The sequence below is a fragment of the Bidens hawaiensis genome, unplaced genomic scaffold (genome assembly GCF_021521415.1).
Source record: "Bidens hawaiensis isolate Kalapana, Puna unplaced genomic scaffold, B.hawaiensis_p1.1 tig00013873_1, whole genome shotgun sequence".
Classification (NCBI taxonomy): Eukaryota; Viridiplantae; Streptophyta; class Magnoliopsida; order Asterales; family Asteraceae; genus Bidens; species Bidens hawaiensis.
The window spans coordinates 366,418-388,053 of record NW_027492188.1 but is presented as its reverse complement, the minus strand read 5'-3'; the positions used below and the strand labels follow the sequence as shown (position 1 = coordinate 388,053).

The 21,636-nt window shown below is 33.2% G+C and overlaps 1 protein-coding gene across 1 annotated transcript; it reads left to right on the top strand.

Annotated features, from left to right (window-relative positions):
• Positions 1 to 9,239: 9,239 nt before the first annotated feature.
• LOC143545230 (uncharacterized) lies at positions 9,240 to 16,541 on the top strand. Its single transcript, XM_077037150.1, has 13 exons — positions 9,240 to 9,551; positions 10,549 to 10,723; positions 10,859 to 10,971; positions 11,265 to 11,366; positions 12,542 to 12,608; positions 12,919 to 12,977; positions 14,098 to 14,148; positions 14,252 to 14,356; positions 14,516 to 14,560; positions 14,840 to 14,948; positions 15,121 to 15,302; positions 16,008 to 16,094; positions 16,189 to 16,541. Exons 1-13 carry the CDS (start codon positions 9,240 to 9,242, stop codon positions 16,357 to 16,359), a joined length of 1,578 nt encoding a protein of 525 aa, XP_076893265.1. The 3' UTR covers positions 16,360 to 16,541.
• The last annotated feature ends 5,095 nt before the right edge of the window (positions 16,542 to 21,636 follow it).

Genomic DNA, 21,636 nt, shown 5'->3' with positions numbered 1-21,636 from the left:
GTTTAATTGCATATTTGGTAACTGTTGACTATTTCGTGTTCTTGGCAATTTTGACTTTGACCCTGGGTCAAAGTCTGGATAAGATGGATGCAGTTCGTTATGATTAAATGCAGTTCGTTATGATAAGATAACGAATTAGCCAATCCATTCATTATGTCCAGATAGCGAATTAGTTCAACCATTCGTTAAGACAAAATAACGAATTAGATCACCCAGTTCGTTATGCTAAAATGACGAATCAAGTGATTCGTTACCCACTAGTTCGCCATGGAATGATAGCGAATCAAGTGATACGTTACTTGCCCAATTCGTTATGATAAGTTAACGAATCAGAGGACGAACCAGATGATGATTAGATGACGAATCAGTTAGCGAACTAGATTATGAAAGTAACGAATTAGGTTTAATTCGTTATGGCGAAGGAGATAGCGAATTAAATAATAAACTAAAATCCTAATGGAAAATGTGTTAAGACAGTTAATGGAAATAAAATTTTTCCAAGCTGACCTGGCAGCTCGACCCCAGCCAGGGGCTCTGCCCCTTGGACCCTGCTAGGGGTTGCCGCTCCTAGACCCCGCTGCCAGGGGCGCTAGCCCCGGACCCCCGTCCGTTGAGGGTTATAATTAGACTAGAGACGCGATATGGGTAGTGAAAGATAATTGATACGTGTAATTGTTATGCAGTTAGTCGTGCACAGCTCAAGAAGGGGATTACCATAAACGGTGAACGTAACCGCATTCAGGTGAGTTTCTAGCCCCATTTCCTTGTTATGTTTTCGGGGCTGTGTGCATACTCGATGTGAATGTTAATACACTTACCTTAAATGGTAAGTGTATGTCTTATTGACGATTGTGATAGTTATGTATGTATACTTGACAGTACATGAACGACCTTCGGGTATTGCACGTATTGTTAAGGTAAATATAGTATAGTATGTATGAAATGTGCATGTGAATAAGGGAGTATGTACGATTATATTGTGTATGGTATTAATTGTACGGATATGATAATGAAAAGTAAGGTAAGGTTAAAGGGTTGCATACCCTAATAATATATGCGAATGATAAAGGGTCGCATACCCTAATAATATATGCGAAGGTTAAAGGGTTGCATACCATAATAATATATGCGAATGTTATAGGGCGTAATGCTCTTTAAAACGTAAGGTAAGTATATGAAAGAAATAAAGTGCGAAGGTAAGTAAGTATATTATAAACGAAAGTATAAAAGTACGTAGTTATGAATGTATTGTATGTTATGTGATTAACTAGAACTCAGTCAGCGTAGATGAATTTTAATATGCACGCAGGTGAGTAGAATAAGGCGGCTCGCTTGAGGGGACATGTGACATTGAATAAGAGGCTGGCATCGCAAGACTCAAGACGTTTATTAGTTTATGCTTTAAAGACAATATGTTATTAAGACAAGTTATGGATTGATGTGTAATGTTTTATGAAAGTTTTATTTTCCGCGAATGTTTTTATTAACTCTAATTATTAGAACTAGGTGAATGAGTAAATCCAACATCCAAATGTGAGGCACCGGTAACGGGGCCTTATATAACTTGTGTACATAAGAAGTTAACACTTACACAAACTTACTATACACCTAAATTAAAAAACCAAACGAAGACATGAACATGTTATAATCATATTAGCCCACCATCAACTTCTTCGACATTTCACAAAAAAAAAAGTCATTTTGCTTCACAATCTTAAAAACAAAATAACCATAGCAACCTGATTAAATATACAATTAAAGTCTTAAGGTATTATGAGTTGTATTTCAACATTAATAAATAAATAAAGGTATATTTTATTATAAATTATTTTGTAATTAAACTTTTTTTTATTTCGATTTAAAGACCTTTTAGTTAAATAGTTATTAAAATAAATCGAAGCAATAAAGTTTTATTCTACTAAGTTCACTAATTAAGTATAATTAATATATATATATATATATATATATAATTAAAATTAAACCGGTTAATTTTAATTTTATTACATAGAGGTCATTCCCTAATTAAAATTTAATTAAAGTGATTGCAATCTGCAGTAAATTATGTTACAAACTCTTTAACGTCATTACTTTATTTAAAATCAATTTCATTATATAATTCTTTTTTCAATTGTATATATTAATCTTGACATTTATGCGTAATTAAAAATTGGTTAAATATAAATGATGGAAAGTTTGATAACATTGAATACTATTAAGAACTACAAAAGATTGTTGCAAAAGTTGTCAATTTTGGTTTTGTAAAAACAAAAATAAATAAATGTAAATATTATTTTAAAAACTTTCCGTTTTTTTTTTAAATTTAATAACTAAACAATATACTATTAATTTTTTTAATTATCACGAAATTATTGTCAACACTTTAGCATCATTACCTTACTTAACAATAAATTCATTAGATAATTCTTTTTTTCAATTTTATACATTAATCTTGATATTTATGCCTAATTAAAAATTGGTCAAATATAAAAGATGAAAAGTTTTTATATTTTATTTAGTTTATTAATTTTTTTTAATTTGGCCGGAATAATTTATACGAATCGGTAATTCTTGACATTTATGCCTAATTAAAAATTGGTCAAATATAAAAGATGTAAAGTTTATTGAGATCAAAAAATATTAAAACTAAAAAAGAGTGATCAAATTCGATTCTTAAAAACAAAAATAAATTAATGTATAATGATTGGAATGTATCAGTAAAATTAAAGATGATTAATATTTTAAAATAAATTATCAATTATACTAAATATCTAAGAATTTTTAAATGTAAATTTGAAATAAGTAATACAACACATATTAAATTAGTTAAATAAATTAATGAGTTTTTAATACAAAACTTATTAACTTTCGAGTATAATCAAAAGCAAGTTATTTAAAATTTCCAGCTACATTAAATTTGTCATTTATGCTAATTAAAATTTGGTCAAATATAAAAGATGGAAAGTTTGTTGAGGTTGAATACTACTAAAAACTACAAAAGATTGTTGCAATAGTAGTCAGCTTTGAATTTTAAAAACATAAATAAATAATTGTAAATATTATTATAAAAAAACGTTCCATTTTTTTGGAAGTTATTGAACTAATTGTTAAAACTTTCAAGATAAGATTCAAAAATTTTAACACAGAAAATAAATATTGTTGTTCATATAAAAATGAATTAATTTACATGAATTGTTTAAGATATATAAAATAAAAAATGATAGAAAATTAACAACTAAAATACATTCGTAATGACCAAAACAAACATAATCAGCCTAATCTCCATCAAAAACTTTTTCCATGCAATTAGCCAATCTACCAAGTTGGACGACCATAAATTGAAATTACTAAAAATAAATTAATGTTAGATACACTGAACTATTAAAAAAATTAGTAAGAATTATCAATGGATGTAATCGGAATAATTATCATAATAATTTCGTTAAGGAAATAAATCAACAATATTTTCGCATATCTCAAAACCTTCAACATGTCTATTGAATCTTGGAAGGAGCATGTTGTGGAACTTTGGTGACCTAGTCCTACCATGGCTAGAGTTAGTCTCCAAATGATCCTTAAACAGTAAATATGAATAGAGGGAATTCTCAACATATAAAAATAAAACTGTAAATATGAATTTCAAGAAATCTTACATCAATCAGGACACACATTTGGTGACCAGGTCATACCATGGCTCGAGCTAGTCTCTAAATGGTCGTCAAACTTCATGATCTGACCTATTTAAGTAGCAGCAAGATTTGTGCAACATATAAGATGAATTGCAAATAATACCAACAATTCAAATAATTAAATTTCATTCAAGGTACACCAACAATAAGAACAAAAGAAACATATTTAAGTAGAACTGACAATACGGAAATTTTAACATGAATCATTCACCTAACCAGTTTGCATACATCTAATTCCCAAGCTAACTTGCATGCATAACAACCAAAAGACCAAATAAGGACAACATAATTAAATTAATATGTGACTTTCACTTACAAACAATAGCAAACGATAGAAATTTGAAAACAAAGTCGTAGTTATAAGTTATAACAGCTTCAGAGAGTGAAAAGGATGATATAAACAAATGAATATAGAATACTGAATTTATAGAAATGATTGTTGAAATGGTCTTCGAAGTATAAGATAAGGTCAAATAAGTAGTGGAAATTTGAAATTTTAAAAATTGGACATCTAATACTTGAGGGTTTGACAATAGTTATTACACGGTTTTTATTTTTAGATGATTTAGATTTGAAGTAAATACGTTTAGTAAGGATATGAATTAATTATGTTGTTAGTTTTGGTCTAAATTTGAATATTAAAATTGAACATTCATTGTGTTAGTTTCGGTTTAAGTTTGAAATTTAAATTTGAATATTAAAATTGTCGGTTTTATCTAAAAATTAGTTTATAGATAATTTAAATATCTTAGTATGTGAATTAATTGTGGGTTATTGATTAATTTAATTAATTTTTGAATTATTTAACTGTTAAGAAAATCATAGAAGTGATTGTTATATATGGAAACAATAGAGTTTGTTCAATAAAACTCAATTGTTTTAATATATATATTATATATATAGATTCAAAATTCGTGATTAAGTTCTAGTTTTTAATTTTTGGAAAACTGAAAATTATGATAGATGTGTTAATGCTTCAATTGTGTATGGATCAAATTGTTCTTAGCAGTTAAAATAAATGCTTATAGAGTTGTTGAATTACTGGAATTATGATAGATGTATTAATGATTAAATTTTTTTAATTATTAAGATGTACTTGGTATTTCATGTCTTGGATTTTGGTGTTTGGTTGTTCTATGAACTATTTCAAAAATGAATGTATATTTTCTTATTAAGATGTTCTATTTTATTTTAAAAAATTTGTTTTTTTAATGTGCGTTTTTTTTTAAATCGGCCGCATTTTTTGCACATATCGCCTAAGCGCTAGGCCCAGCCTCAACGCTTTTGAGCGCTTATCGCATTTGATAACTATAGATGAAATGAACTCTTGAAAGAAAACAAAGCGCAAATCGTATTATTGCTGCAAAAAAAATTGCTTTCATGTTAGGTAAAATAAAAGGAGGTTACAATATTTATACCATGAATGCGAGTAAAAAAGTAAAACAAAAAAATGACTAATGAAAAGAGAATAAAATACCCATCCACCTTCCTCTCTAATTCGTTTGATTTCTTGAAAAGAAGCCTTACTATTTTCCATAGGGTCTCTCAAAACTACCAGAACAAACATGTCACGACCTAATAAGTTTAACCACAATAATATAAGTCACAACATATTCAAGATTAAATGGTTCAACCAAAAATGCATTCATATAAGTTATCACTCCGATCACATGTTATTTATCTTGTTATTAAATAAGTCCACTAAAAGTCTAAAACATTAAATTAATAATCATACAACATATGCACTCTATCATTAACTTTCCATATCTGCTCTTTTTGTAATCAAACAATAGTGTAGAATGATTAAATGTAGTAAGTTTATGCTCAAAGTGGTTTTCAATGGTGCAATGGGTCCTAGTTAAAGTCATATACAGAAACTCGGCGAAAGAAACCTGTTAAATAGAACAAATATATGATTGTGTGGATCAAGTGCCGCTTTAAACAACAGCTTTTCCACCCACCTGAACAATAAGGGTAAACTGCAGTTAGTTTTAACATGTTAAAAGATATAATGCTAAGTATATTAGGTGGTGTTTGGATAAACAATCTAAAACTATTTTTCTAATGGCATGTTAAGTATTTGGTAAACTAACTCAAATCAGTTTTATGTTACAACATAAAATTATCTTTTGTATAATAATAAAAACAAGCGGGTCAACCCGACCCGTTAAGGTAACGTATTCACCACATAAATGCACAACTATCTTTTAAATTCATCAGTAATCCCTATTTTCCCATTCCCAAATCCAAGTTAAGTTGTTATTCATGAATTTTAATAGCAAGATTTATTCTTTTAAAACTAACAAATATTTGGAAAATAGACTTTTTAGAGGCTCACTTGGAGGTTGGAGCCCATCAGCCCAACCAAATTAGGAACTTGGTCTAACACAAATTCAGTATTATTAGAAACCCTAAAGCCTTAAAATCGGCATGATTTACAACCATAAGTTGAAAATGTGATAAGAGATCGACAACTCACAGTGAATTAGCGTCATCCCTAAACTCAAACGCATTCACAAGGTAGTGGTTTCATCTGCATAGCTAATCAACAAGCCACAAGTCGATTAAACAAAATACTAAAACATAGATCGATGAATATGAGTACACACACAAACCTAAAGTACCGATGACGACGATGATGATAACAATAGTAGAAATTGGACTGTGTTCATCCAGAAATTGCTATATTTCTTCAAGATTGAAAAGAGAGAGAGAAAAGTATGAGATGGTGTTTCAAATCTACAATATGCTGAAACTCTGCCCCGCCACACTGCAAAACAACATAAAAAATAATCAAATTAACAGGTAAGGTTATATAGAATTAATTAAGTGAGTAAAGCATACCTGTTATCGAGCAAAGGTTCCTCGAACAAAATACACAAGCTCTAAAATAAAATAAATTTGTTGATAATTGCATCCTATCTATCATAAACGGACCACATATGAAGAGATATAATTACAAATCGATTATATAAAGTACAATAGTGCAAAACGATTCCTAAAAGAGGTTATATAAAACCTTGATCAAAGGTGAATTAGATTCGGTTCAGTCATAAATACACTGACAAGAGCTAAAAACTGAAATCTTAACCTGTCACCTATGAAAACCATTTAAGGGAAATATGTTATTCAATGTATTTTGTAATTAAAGAAAAAACAAAACTTGTTCAGAAATTAAGCACTTTTGTATAGGAACATACGAGTATCTCCTCTAAGATATCATCGCTTGACATAATTTTTTCCACAACCTAAATCACAAAAATAGACTAAACTTAAAAACCATATTAAATAAGCAATAAAAATGGTATTACATTTCTCCATTGGGTGCCTATCCTAGCTCCCATCAAAATTTCGTATCTTCGACATACCATCATCTCCCTTACAATTTTGCCTCTTCTGAGCAACCATGATGAAAGAACCTCGTATAACCAAAATAAATCCATGTTATGGTGGATCTGGAATCATCAATTGTAGAAATCGTATTTAAAATACAACATTTAAGAAATCAAGCGAAGAAGATGAAATCAACCTTGAATTAGAAGCTTTAAGTTAAACGATTCGTGTCTTTTGATTTAGGTGAGAGAGAGAGAGGATAAACTTTTCGTGAGGTTTGAATTTCAATGTTTTGCTTTGATTTAGGTGAAGTAGATCTAGGGAGGGTTATTTGAATTTTGAACCACTCACCAGATACAAGAAATAAGCGGGATATGCTGGTTTGATAAGGTTGCATTACAAAGTTGTACAATGTGTATTAAGATTAGTAAAACTCTTATTTTTAAGAGTTTTTGTGTAAAAGACGGTTTTGCCCTTCCTATATGTATTATAAGTAGGGGTGTGCATGGGTCGGTTTGGGGCGGTTTTTTGTCTAACCCATAACCGTAACCGATATAGCGGTTAATAGATAACCATAACCATAACCGATCCGTCATGGCGGTTGCGGTTAATCGGTTTAACGGTTATAGCGAGTCGGTTATGAGTCGGTTAACCGTGATCAAAATAAACAATCCTTCTATATGGTTGCGAACACTGAATAGTCTCTACCTATATTGTGGGATTCAAATAAATGTTCTTTTTTTACTGCAATTTATGAAATATACATATCTAATTGACATATTAAATATTTTAAATGGCAATTTGGATGAGAATTCGGAACGACAATTATGAAACATTGGAATGAATATGGTAACCAATAACACCAATATTATTGGCCTAAATTCTAGTTGGTGTGGAGAATTTTTAATATGTAACTACAATAAGTGTAAAAATATACTATTCTAATTTCTAAACCCTTATTTCTCGATTACTAGTTACATAAATGGGGCGGTTCGGTTATGGCGGGTTTGGAATTAACATTAACCAAAACCGACCCACATATGGCGGTTTTCAAAAATTCATTAAACCGACCCACTGGTTATATCGGTTATTGGTTAAAATCAGTTCGGTTATGTCGGTTATGGTTTGGTTTGCGGTTATGACGGTTAATTTGCTCACCCCTAATTATAAGATAGTATAGATTAAGTTGTTTTTAATACTTAAACAAATATTTCACACAACTTTATACTATTTCTTTTACTAGTGTGGGTTCAAAATGACTCGTTGGCGACTTTTTATTTTGTTTATGTCTAAATCTATGTTATCACACAAGCATGCAATACTCATATCTTATATTTCTATTTTATCTAACAATTAGAAGATAAACAAGTAGCACCAATTAATAATAACCCTTCTGTAATGAATTCAACATACGAACACATAATCAAGCCTAAAATTGAACTTACACAACACAACAATCATCAAAGTTAATTAATTTTACACTTACACAACACATGAATCATGATTTCAAACTACTTTAACACTTACACGACACAAGAATTGCCGACCCGGGTTTGCTTCGGTCCTGGAATTCCGGTAATAAGTCGCTGCACCGCACCTCAGATCGATCGTACGTTTGTGACTTCGATTGTGTGCCAGTCGAAGAAGAATATTGAGACATTAGGGCTTCAAATTTGATGTTTCAACGGTGTATTTATTGAAGTTGGGGTGGGGAATAAAGTCATTTCAAGACGCACGGGTCAACAAACGCCAACTCTCAACTCAAGAAATAAAAAATTTCTCCTTATATAAATGAAAAGACACATTCCTTGGTTGAATCCAATAAATAATAATTGTTGGAGCAAGCAGAAGGTAGGAAAGGATCATCATTCATGGCGTCCTTCGCCGCATCTGCCACCAGCAGCAGGTAACAACACCATCTGCTCAGTATCTCACTTCCCATTTTGCCCCCCTCCTCCTCCCTTCATCCAAAACCCTAGATTTCATCTTCCACAACCCAATTACTTTCATCCTTTTCATCCCATTCACCACACCTCCTCCATAAATCATAATAATAATAATAATAATAATAATAATAATAATAATAATAATCCTATTGATATTAGACCACCACCTGCTAACCCTACCTTTCATCCCACTCCCTACGATATCAATAATATTCATCCCACCAGAAGAGCTTATTATGATCACATTAATAATATTAACGGCGGAGTTAAGAGGATGAAAATTGAACCTAGGGACAATGAGAGGATTTTGAAACTCATTCATGATCATGGCAATGGCAGTGTTGATAATATTAATATTGGATTCAAAGCTCCTAACTCCTCTTTTGAGAGACAGGAACCGTATTCCTTTGGGAATAACCATTTTCATTTTCATCCTAATCATTATCAACCTCCTCTTCCTGCTTCACCACCACCACCACCAAAAAACCCCTCTTTGTTTCCTCTTGCTGCTACTTCCTCTTCCTCTTCATCACCTTCTGCTGGTGCGCCACTTTATTATTATTATTATTCAACTCCACATCCTGAGGTATAATAATACTAATTCTTTTTTTCTTGTATTCAAATGAACATTATTGGTTGCAATTCAAGGAGAGCCATATGAACCTCATTACTGATATGCTTAGGCTAAGGGTAGTGGGGCTTGCTTGAGCCCTAAGTGATCCAATATATTTGCGCCACGTAGGCGATGACATGGCTATGGATCAAGCCCCTCAACCAAGCCCCGGAGGGTGTAGTGGTCCAGGTGATCAGGGGCTTGATCCAGTTTTTTATTTATTAATTATTTTAAATAATACATTAAATAATAATATAAAACATTACGTTGATACTAGTCTAATACAAGATTATCGGGTCTTCTATCCCACAAATGCCGGAACAATGGGGCTCGGGGGCGATTTTGATCCCTCAAAAAGCTTACCGTCGTTTGAACCGCTTGAGAAATGAGTTCGTCTTCTTCGGTAGAATACGATGACGATGACGACGATGCCATTTATAAATATGGAGATAAAGAGAAGTTTTGGTAGAGAGAATGTGTGGTTTGAGTTTTTATAGAAAGTGTGGATTTGTATTTAAGGGTAAAAAAATAAAAAAATAAATATATTTGACTGGCCAACGGATAGGTTGACCAGTCAACCAAGTCTCCAACGGCTATCTTCTCCCGCGGTCCCAGCCACGGCGGACCACCGCGCCCCCAACCACTTGAGGGGTGTAGCGGTGTTCGCGAGCCACGTAGGCGGCCGCGCCCCCCGCTCACCCCCCACTACCCTCAGCCTTATTTTGGTTTGGTTAACTTCATACTAACTGTTTTGGTTCTATAACAATATTCCCCTCTTCTCAAATATGTTTCATATGTCAATGTAACTCTCGTATACCAACACTGGTTTTAATGATACTTAAATATTCTAAAGGTCTCATCTTCTTGTTTACTCAAAGCGATGTTTTATATTTGCCATACCAAAATATTTGCTATGTGATTATATATCAGGCTTTATATTCCCAATAATAATCAATGTTCTGTTTATTAGGAGTTTCACATTCGACAATCGTCATCTGAAAAACCCGTGCGAGATATTCAACCATATCCGTTGAGGCGTTTATCTTCAGAGAAGCAAAATATTATTGATGCTTCTCACATATTTAAGCAACCACACCGAGCATCTCGTCCTGATCATCTTGTGATTATCCTACGTGGCCTTCCAGGTGGTTTGTTTGATTATAATAAGGGCTATCAAATCTTTTTGAAAATATGGTTTCCGTGATGCGTATATATCATCGGAATTACAGTTCATCTTCTAAGTTGTGAATTAAAACTGAAACCCGCATCCACAATTGCAGGTAGCGGAAAAAGTTACCTGGCTAAACTGCTGCGTGATATTGAAGTTGAAAACGGAGGGGAAGCTCCACGAATTCATTCCATGGATGAGTACTTTATGATTGAAGTTGAAAAGGTAGCAATTTCAGTCCTTTTGTTTGGGAACGGGTCAATTGGACAGTATTCTGTTTCTAACAAGCCAAACAATAAGATATAAATCATCCGGAAATGAATTATACCAAATGTGATGAACAACTGATCAAAAGTTTCCTAACGTCTGTTCAAGTGATTACTTTTCATAATCATATTCAATTACCTGTTTTAAGCCAAACTTTGACCCGTTACTATCTTACATTATTTTTACTATTATGCTCTATTCTTGTTCTTGAAAAAAAATTGTTTCTGTGGTTTATTTTATAACTTTTATAGGCTGAAGAAAGTGAGTTATCAAAGTCGTCTGGTTCACTGAGAAGTAAGAGACATGTAATGAAGACAGTGATGGAGTATTGTTATGAACCTGAGATGGAGGAGGTATTTATATAACAACTATTTTTAACAGTGTGCTTTTATGGATGAACTAATTGGTGTTAATATGCAATTTTTAATTTTTATGTTTTTCATTTTTTTACCTTTTGTGCTTTTAAAACTTGATAAGTTTTTATTGTACTTAAAAGGTCTTATGTTTTCTTTCATGTAAGTAGATCAGTTTCATGTATTATGTTTTATGCTTTTAAGCTGTGATCTTTGTGGAAGTTTTTTTTTCATGTCATCAACACCATATTGTTTCTCACATCTGTATTTTTATTTGTGGCTGCTCAATGAGTGGATATACTTTTCATTTGTTTTTTATGTTATTAGAAGGGCCTTTTCTGTTTTCTGTTTTCTTAATATGCGTGTATATTGCTTGTGGTTTTGAGGCTTATATGGTTTCATTCTAAGTAACGCATCTACTTTTTCATCCCTTCGATATTATGAAGTAGTTTTTTTTATGTTTTAAAGAGAGGCCGGTGTTGATCTTTCTTAATTTTTCTTATTGCATACATGTAAAAATAAAATTGGTACTTAAATAAGGATAATATTATCTATTATTTTTTGTTAAAGCTTTAAAGATTTAATCTGGTTTTGCGTTTAAGTCTTATTATCACCTCTCATGCCGATTTTTTTAATCTTTTAAAAAAACATTAGTTCTAAGTCATGTACATTTTGATTTATGTATGAATTTTATGCATTCTGTTAACACAAGCAAACCAAAAAAAGGTCATATTTGTTGTTGAGTTTTAGAGGTGGCAATTTAGACTCATTTAGTTATAAATGGTTGGTTCGGGTTATTATGATTTTAATCTTTTATCTATTACAGTATAACGGGCCAGACTGTTAAGATACAAAAAGATTAGCAAAAAGGGAGATGATCATATGGGCCGTGAGTCACGCAAAGCGTATTTTTAATGAACCCAACTTTCTGAATCATTCTATTCAAATTATTATATTGTTACCAAAATATAATAGTTATTGTAATCGTATTTGTCACGCTTGCTGTTAGAAATTGCTTATTTTGCTATATATATATATATATATCTGATTTTTTCAGATCCCTTTTTCATTAATTTGTTGTTATCTCATCCTAATTTTCATTGTGAAGTTTGTTTAGTAGTATTGCCATATTATAACCGTTATATTATTCTAACATTGACATTATGTTTGCATAGGCTTATCGAGCAAGCATGCTGAAGGCATTTAAAAAGACCCTTGATGAGGGAGTTTACTCCTTCATAATCGATATGGTTTATCTGAGGCACAATTGCCAACTTCTAGTGTATTAAGGGTTTATATTCTGTCCTTTTTTATCTTGCATTTTTGTTTTTCTAAACTTTGTATGGTTAATTTTTGGCGCACTTCATTTTCTATATGAATAACTGGCTGTCTAGAGTTGGTGATCATAAGTTTAATGCAAATTTTATCACAAAGTCTCTTTACATAAAAGAAAATAGTTGTATCCAGTATAAATAAGTGGTGGACAATTTACACTAACAAGGGATGCAGTTTTGTTGTTGACCAAATTGACTTATTTGTTGTTGCCTGGGCTTAGTGGATGACCGCAATCTGCGGGTAGCTGATTTTGCTCAGTTTTGGGCAACTGCTAAGGTATACCCTCAATTCTCTCTTTGTGTTATCTGGTGGGCCCTGTTTTTTTCAGTGTATTATTTTTTCTAATTTCGATAGAATATTAAGGTAAGAAAAGCAAAAATGGTGTGTTTGTTAAATAAGGCGTGGGATTTTCTAACTCAAGCGAGGTTTATTTGCAGATATTAATGATAGTTATATACAATGATATGTTATTATTATATAGATTTTTTTATATATTAATGTGTGTGTTTAAGTAATATAATACATATTTCAAGTTATTTTTATGTATAATAGTTGCACATACATAGTTTTACATTGGGATTTGTAGTGCATCAGTTATATTTTTTTCCTTACATTATTCGTTTTCGTTTTGAGGTGGCAAAGTTGTCTTTTTTTTTTGTGTGTAGTTGACTGTTTGCCTTTATTCATTCAATGATTGGTTGGACACAAAGTATCTCTATATTCCAAATAAAAGAACAATGCTTGATTACCCTTATTTAATAGCAAATCAAACTTGATTAACTAGTACCGCTAACCATACATATTATATAGACTCGTACATATGGAAATAGAAAAATTATCATCTAGATTGAGCTATAGCTCTCCAATAAAAAATTTCTATTTGTGTTTTGTATTTTTCGTAAATCATTGAAATCTGCTCTAATTTTTGAAGGGCAATTTAGAATTTTATGAAGTGCTACACAAGCATAGCTTGGTGTATATATGCTTCGCGTTGTCACTGACTTAAAATATGGCACTGTTGTGTGCGCTGTATACGTGCAGTCTTGAAATCTCTGTAGTAATCATGACTATGCCTGATACAAAATTGAATTTATTTTCTAAAATCACAGGATATAATAGTATTAAATGTTATGAGTGAAGTAGGTTTCCAACCGGTTTACTAGTGAATTTGTAGTTCAAGACAATCTAGTTTTACAATATCGTTCATGTTAGTTAGCAAAGCATGATAACTACTTTGCTACAAAGTAACATATTGATATTAAAAAAAATACAAGAAATGGCACGGTTTGGTGCTTTTTCTGAGAGTGCAAAGTTGTTCTCTGATGGTCGAATATTTTTAGGGTTACTAATTTAAATCTATTCTTATGTTATTCATTTATTTCGTGTTTTCTTGCAGAGATCGGGATATGAGGTATATTTGGTGGAAGCTTCATACAAGGATCCCGCAGTGAGTTTAAAGTTTAAATATCACACAAATCTTTTGAATTCCAAATGCCATGTGTCAGCAAAACATAGTTAACCACTTTTTTTTCCTTTTTTTTTGTTTGTAGGGCTGTGCTGCTAGAAATGTACACAATTTTACACTGCCTGATATACAAAAGATGGCTGGACAATGGGAAGAGGCTCCATCTTTATACTTGAAAATGGATATCAAGGTTTTTACTCCCACCATCACAAATTAGCGGTGACATATTATTAAAACATTATTAGTTTGATCAAGACACAGATCTAGGAATTAAATATATACGTAAGGAATATTATTAGAACAGCACTACAATTACATGTTTTTTTAATCTTTTTACTTGGTTTTGTAGTCTTTACTCCATGGAGATGGTTTGGTTGAAACTGATATTCAAGAGGTACGTTTTGTTAGTTGCTTTTATCAATATGCTTGAAGTACTCTGTACAAAGCATATCTATGATTCATCAGTTTAGAGATATGATGAAAGTTGTTTCATACTTCCAGTTACGAAGATGTTTTTTGATGTGAAATCACATTTAAGTTTAGAGATATGATGAAAGTTGTTTCATACTTCCAGTTAGCAAAATTTAAATATACGAATATGTTCTTTAATGTGAAATCACATTTAAGTCAAATTGTACGGATGTTGACCCCTAATCTCCTTTGAGTTTGATAGGTGGACATGGATATGGAAGATGAGGATGCTATCAATGCTTCACAGGATTCTGATGTCCGAAAGCCACATGATGATACAAAAGATCAGGTGGATGATTTTAGACCTCATGGTATGTTCTCAAGATATATCATCACCTAACATATAATAGTGTCTCTGCTGGTTCTATTATTATTTATTTAAATCTTTGTGAATATGATGTTAATATTTATGTGGAGTTTATTCATTATATTTCAGTCATTTGATTAATAGTTTTACTTCTGTACCCATAATTGTGTATGCAGATGAGGCGAAGGTTGTTACTGTGACAAACCATCAAATAGAAGAAGTGAAGGATTTGAGTAGAAGTAAATGGTCAAACAATTTTGATGCAGAAGAAGAAGAAAAGAATAGTGGTGGGGCTCTTTCGGGGTTGGTTCAAGCGTATAGCAGTAAGGAAGCTAAATCCGTATCCTGGGGTGATCAGGTATGTGTTGTAGTTATATACACGCACACACATACAATATGTATGGATATAGGGAGAGGTTCAATACAAAAGACTAAGTTATCGCGAGAACAAAAAGAACAAACCTAAATATTTTATTTTTTCTTTCAATGGTTCTTAATTTCAGAAACTTTTACTTCTCACATACTATTGTCTATGTTATGCACCTAAAAAAACAATTAAATATTTTGTTCTAATATATTTTTTCACTTGTATACTTTTAGGCATGCGTAGGTTATGTGTAGGAAATATGCCTGCACACTTAAACGAACTATGTTTGTGTATTCACTTGAATGTTGAAAGAGATGAACTAACCTTACACTTTAACCATTTTGTTGTATTTTATGTTTTTCCAAAATTGATAAAATGAATGCTTTTGTTTGTCCTATTTTACACTTTTTAGGCAAAATTAACTTTTTAGCTGAACTCAATTATATTTTCAAAAATAAATAACAGTGATCATTTAGGCTTGTGAGTCTGGTTTGGCACATTGATTAAACAAGCCCATATTAGGTTCGAGATTGTTTAAACAGGCTTGATTTGAGCTTTTAGTGAACCGATTTTGAGTAGCTCACGAGCGTCTTGCTCGCTTGTGACTTGTGACCTGCCTGATCCGTCTTCCTATCTCAACTTTTATAATTATTGTGTTATTGCCAAATGTCCCTAACCTCAGGACTCTTGATATAGGGTGGAAACGTTGGCTTCTCAATAAGTGCAACAAGAAAAACAAACACAAGATCATTAGTTATCGGCCCTGGTCCTGGCTACAACTTGGTAAGTTACTGAAGGGGTACTTTAGACATTTTACTAAGTGCTGTTTTATTTCATATGAACACAAGCTAATGATTTCTTATGAATCTTATTACAGAAATCAAACCCGTTAGCAGAAGAAGAGTATATAAAGCCAGCCCAGATTGCTGTTGAGCCTTCAATTCAAAGCGTGTTCCAAAAACAGATTCGTGCAGAACGCCAATCATTTAAAGCTGTTTTTGATAAAAGGAGACAACGGATTGGTGGGTTCAATATAGATGACGAATAAGTTAACGCTTTCAATTTTTTGTAGTTTTGTTGTATCATCTATATTGTAGCTTTTATGTGTATGGAAACTTGAGTTTTGCTGAGGATGATGAAAATTTTGCAATTTCGCAATTTATCACAGACTGTTCTTGTTGTGCCTTGGCTTTTACTGGCTTAATGGCAAGAGAATAAGCAAATGTTTTATACTTTTATGTCAGAGAAATGGGAAGAAAAAAAAAAGAAGAGAGATGCATTTGGAAGTTCTATATAAAACAGAGCAAGTTATAAGTGTCTGCATTGTTGTTTGGGTCTATTTATGTTCTGTTTGTAACATCTTTTGTTCTTAGCCATCTGGAATTCAAAGTGAAAAATGTGAAAAAAAGCTAGGGTCCAATAAGAGAAAGACACGTGACACGGGAATTTTGAAATTCCTAACAAGTGGGAGCGTGAGCGTGAGCGACACACGCCTGAAAAGGTGAATGGACACCTTCTACCATGGCTGACATCGCAGACGTTTGGTCAACCGTCCCCAACTTGACAAAAAATTCTAACAAGTTAAAAACCAGTTAGCATCCAGTTACACAGAAACACTTGAAATTTTAAGAGATTTTCATAAGAGTCTTCCGCAGCAATAGATAGAACAACAAACACGAAAAAATCAGTGCAGCGGTAACAAGCATCAAGTATATGAGAGTAAACACTACCTGTCAAAGTAAACGAACAATAGGAGGAACAACAAAAACCAACTACGCGGATGATGGCGCAACGCTTAGGGAAGTCAATCCACAATCAACGAAATTTGACTGGAATGAAGCCTGATCCGGAATAATCACCAAGTAGAGAGTGAACACACGCAAAGTAGAGGTGCACAAAATCGGGTATTGTTAAAACCCGGAACCGGTTCGAAACCGGTTATTTTCACACCGGGTAGAAAACGGGACCGGTTCCGGTCAGGAACCGTGTCGGTTCCGGACCCGATCCGATGGCCTGAAATGTCAACTTAGTGGAACCGGGTAGGGTAGGAACCGGGACCGGGTATTACGGAACCAGTTTTTTTTTGAAATTCAAATAATAGAGCCGTTAGAAACCGGTTCCAACGACTATATAGCCGTTTTTGACCGTTGGAACCGGTTTTTTACCGCATAAAGCTTACCAACATATTATAAATAGCAAGGTGTTGTGTGTTGTTAGTTAAACCACTTTCAAAACTATAAAACACACTTTAAATCACAATTAAGGTTAAACCGATAAAAAATGGCAACTGATGACGAAGTTTTTATGGTGATCGAAACAACACGATGCCCCGATGTTTGGGTTCATTACGATTTGTGTGTCATGACCGACTCACAAGAGATGGCTCGGTACAAGTATTGCTCGAAGTTTCTAAAAGCGGGGTCGAACTCCACCTTACGAAAGCATACGAATAAGTATTGTCGTGAGAAAAGAAGTTTGGAAGCCATGAAAGCGGAAGCGGGAGAGTCGTCCGGCTCTACAACTCAAGCATCTACCGACGGTAACAACGCTTAATCGTTGTGCCCGATTAAAACGACAGACGTTTTTTAGTTTAAGCTGTTATGTTTAGTATCGTTATGTTTTAATAATGTTTGTAATAGTTCATGTTTAAATAAATAAAATGTTCGTCGTTATTAAAAAAGTAACAAAAAAATAATCATGACTAATAAGAAATAAACCGGTACTAGTTATAAACAAAACAAAAGTAGTTATTAAACAAATCAAAACTAAATATTAGTTGAACTTTGATCGTGTTACAAATGATTTTACTAAAACAAATAAAAATTACAACTCTTCTTCGTCTTCACCCTCGTCTTCTTCACCACCCGAATTATCGGAAGAAAGCCCGTTCTCCGCCTCCTCATCATGAATAGGATGCTCTATTGGTATTTCGTCTTCAAAGTTTGTCTTGTGTTGTACACGATCCACCACATCCAAATGGTCCTTTAGGCAAATGCAAACCTCTAGAGACTCGGGAGTTAATTTTTGTTCTTCGCATTGATAATACCCTCCCACTAAGAGAAAAAACCGATTCGGAAGCAACCGTTGAGGCTTGTACGGCAAGCAAATCACGAGCCATGACGGATATAATAGGAAATTCGTTTTGTTTTCCTTTCCACCAAGCCACCAAGCCAACGACTATATTATCGTTGGAACCGGTTCCAACGGCTAGTTTGACCTGCAACTGACTTTTTAAAAAAAATAACCGACGGAACTGGTTATTTCGGGTAGGAACCGGAACTGGGTACTATTTGGAACCGGGTAGGAACCGATTGAAAATATAATATGTGGAACCGGGTATGGATTTCGGGTATAAAAATACCAAAACCGGGTATTAGGTCAATCGGTACGAACTGGAACCGGTTCCGGGTCGGTTCCACCAGTTCGGTTCCGGAACCGGTTTTTTTGTGCACGTCTAACGCAAAGTAGCACAAGTTCAAAGTGAAAGCAAAGCTAACTAGTCGCGGAATGCATAAGACCTTCCGCACGGTAAGAGACAATTTCACATGCGGAAGAAAGCCCTTAGCATCCAATAACTCAAAGAGTTAATCAGAGGATGTGTGCAAACAAAAGGCGGGATAACGCATAACAAGTGACATGAACCAATCACAGCCCAAGATTCTTATAACGCCCCCATTGCACGTCAGGCCAATTACAGGCCGCTAGCGATGTACCGTCAAACGACACGTACCTCAATGCGCCAGCTATTACATCCAATTAGAAACCTCTAACGTGCTCAGCCATGTGAATAGAGGGTTTGATTAAGGAGGATAGTAGGACCAATCCTTCTAACCCCTTTTGGCTATAAATACCTATGCGGGACCAACGGTAAAAGGATCTGCACCCTATTATCTTAAATGATTACTACGTCCATTGATACTGATTTTCATGTCGGAGAGTGGTTACGAGACCCCCCTCTTCCCCTTCACGTAACGAGCTTACGGTGTTCTGTTTTGCTGGTTCAGCTGATATCAGTTCATACCGACCTAGATCTCCACCATCACTCGGTGAGATATTGAACTAATCCTCTTAGGGTTGGTTTGGTGTTTTCTTCTAATCTAAATACCGGCAATGTACCAAAGGTACCAATTCCAAAAAATCAAAAGGTGGGTGATGAAAATGCTCGGTATCATTTATTCATCCCTACCTTTTAGAGGCCCATAAAAATAAATATGTCTCGGATAGAGTGAATGCGTTCTAGCGACAAGTTGGTAGATAGGTTTGTAGAGCTTATTTGACATTAATGATGCTTAGGCTATTGTCATCTAATATGGTGATTAAAGCAAACATGTTTCAAAAGAAATTTCATTAAAAAAATAGATGTCTAACTTAAGAAAAAACTTTTTCATAAATGTTCATATGTGATGCCAACTTGTCAACTCAATCAATCCAACAATACGTATCATACCCACAATTTATAACTCAACTTCTAGCAAACAATTAACACATAAACATTCGTCACTTCAAAAGCTTTACTTTGCAAAAACCTTTTGTTAGCAATAAAAATAATGTTTATACAACTCAGTATAAATGTTCTAAGCAAAACTTCTTACTTTGATGTTCACTTTCAAATAATTTTGGGGTTGGTTGTTTTCGGCTGTTTGTCAACGTGGGGCCTATACTTGTGCCACTCAAAGTGAACTATAACTTGCCAACACGTGACCTTATCCACAATCATCAACCCGTCCCAACGACATTCAAACCAACACCTCACTCACAGCTCCATTGAAAACTGAGTTTGACACTTTGACTACTCAACAAAAAACTCACTTTTCGTTTTCCTATTCTCAGTTTAAAAACACTCTTTTTAGTTAAAAAGTTATTATTATTATTATTATTAAGACATGTTTACGAACCAACTGTGACTTCTTTCGTATTAATCATCTTTGCCCTTCCCTTTCTCATCTCATGGCAAAATGTTTAAATAAAGCTTACGCTGGTTCTTGCGGAAGGTGTGGCATGCTTTGATGTTCATCAGGGTAAAGGAATCGTCACAATTGATTTTCGAAAAAGTTAAGACTCGCTTGTTAAGTGTTAACTGAAATTGATCAAAGCAAAATTTTCGAAAAAGTTAAGACGCACTTGTAATGTGTTAACTGAAATTGGTCGAAGCAAAATAATATGATTGGGGGGATTTGGTGCTAATTTTTGATAGAATGGTTCTAGTTATTGAGTCGGTAGTTTCACTTAATGGTGTCTTTTCTTCTTCGACTATTGTATTTTTTTTGTACTCATTCAACTTCAATTTGATTTTTATATTATTTCGTAGTTAAAAAAGAAAGTTCCTTAAAAATCATTTTTGTTTACTCTAATAAGCTTGTTACAAGTCAACTCTAAAAGATATTATACACTAGATACATTACAACCACATAATTATTGTATACCATCCATCATGCTGTCATTGAGAAATTAAACATTCCGAGACCACAAGTTACACGGTAGACTTTTCTATCGACGTCAATTTCAGACATTGCATTTAATATCTGTTTTCAAATTAAAATTAGATATGACAGTGACATTCTAGTTTTCTTTTTTCTTTTACAGCCAATAAAGAACTTTTGTTAAACACTAGCAAGGAGTTGACAAAAACCAAAACCAGGAACCACATCTCAAGTAAAAAAAAAAAAAAAAAAAGAACATTACAAACTAAAAACAACGTCAATCCACCCAATTGAGCGACAAGATCTTCTATGTATTCCGAATCCAAAGATAACCGAACCTTTTATCTACTCGAAAGCCTTCACAAGTTGGACCAGTGTCCCTCGCATTCTTAGCCGTCCACATACATCACATCGAGATCAAGCAATTAGAGTTATTTGTTTTAGGAAATCTTGAATACTTGTGCGTGACCAAAACATCCTTCTTACTAAAATAAAAGCAAAGGTGCCAGGAATTTTGCACCAAATCGAGAGAACCTGCCAAATTGCTTGCGCAAAACCTGCAGCGAAACAAATGGTCGGCCGGCCTCACCACAGATCGGAAGTAAGCCAAGAGGGGACGTCCACAACCAAACTAGATAAATATATTTGTACGTTTTATTTAGTTTGGTAAGAGTGAAAAAAAATGATTTAGTAATAGCCTAGTGTATGCCAGTTACAACTGTACAAAGTGTTCTATTATGATTTACTAATAGCCAGTGTATACTAGTGAAAACTATTAGTGTTCTATTATCTTTGTTTCTTTACCTCTAATTAGTTATCAGATCTTACATCCTTTCCAACTTACAAACGCTCATTTAAGTTTCAAAACGAATTTACACTTGCATTATACCAAAAAAAAAAAAAAA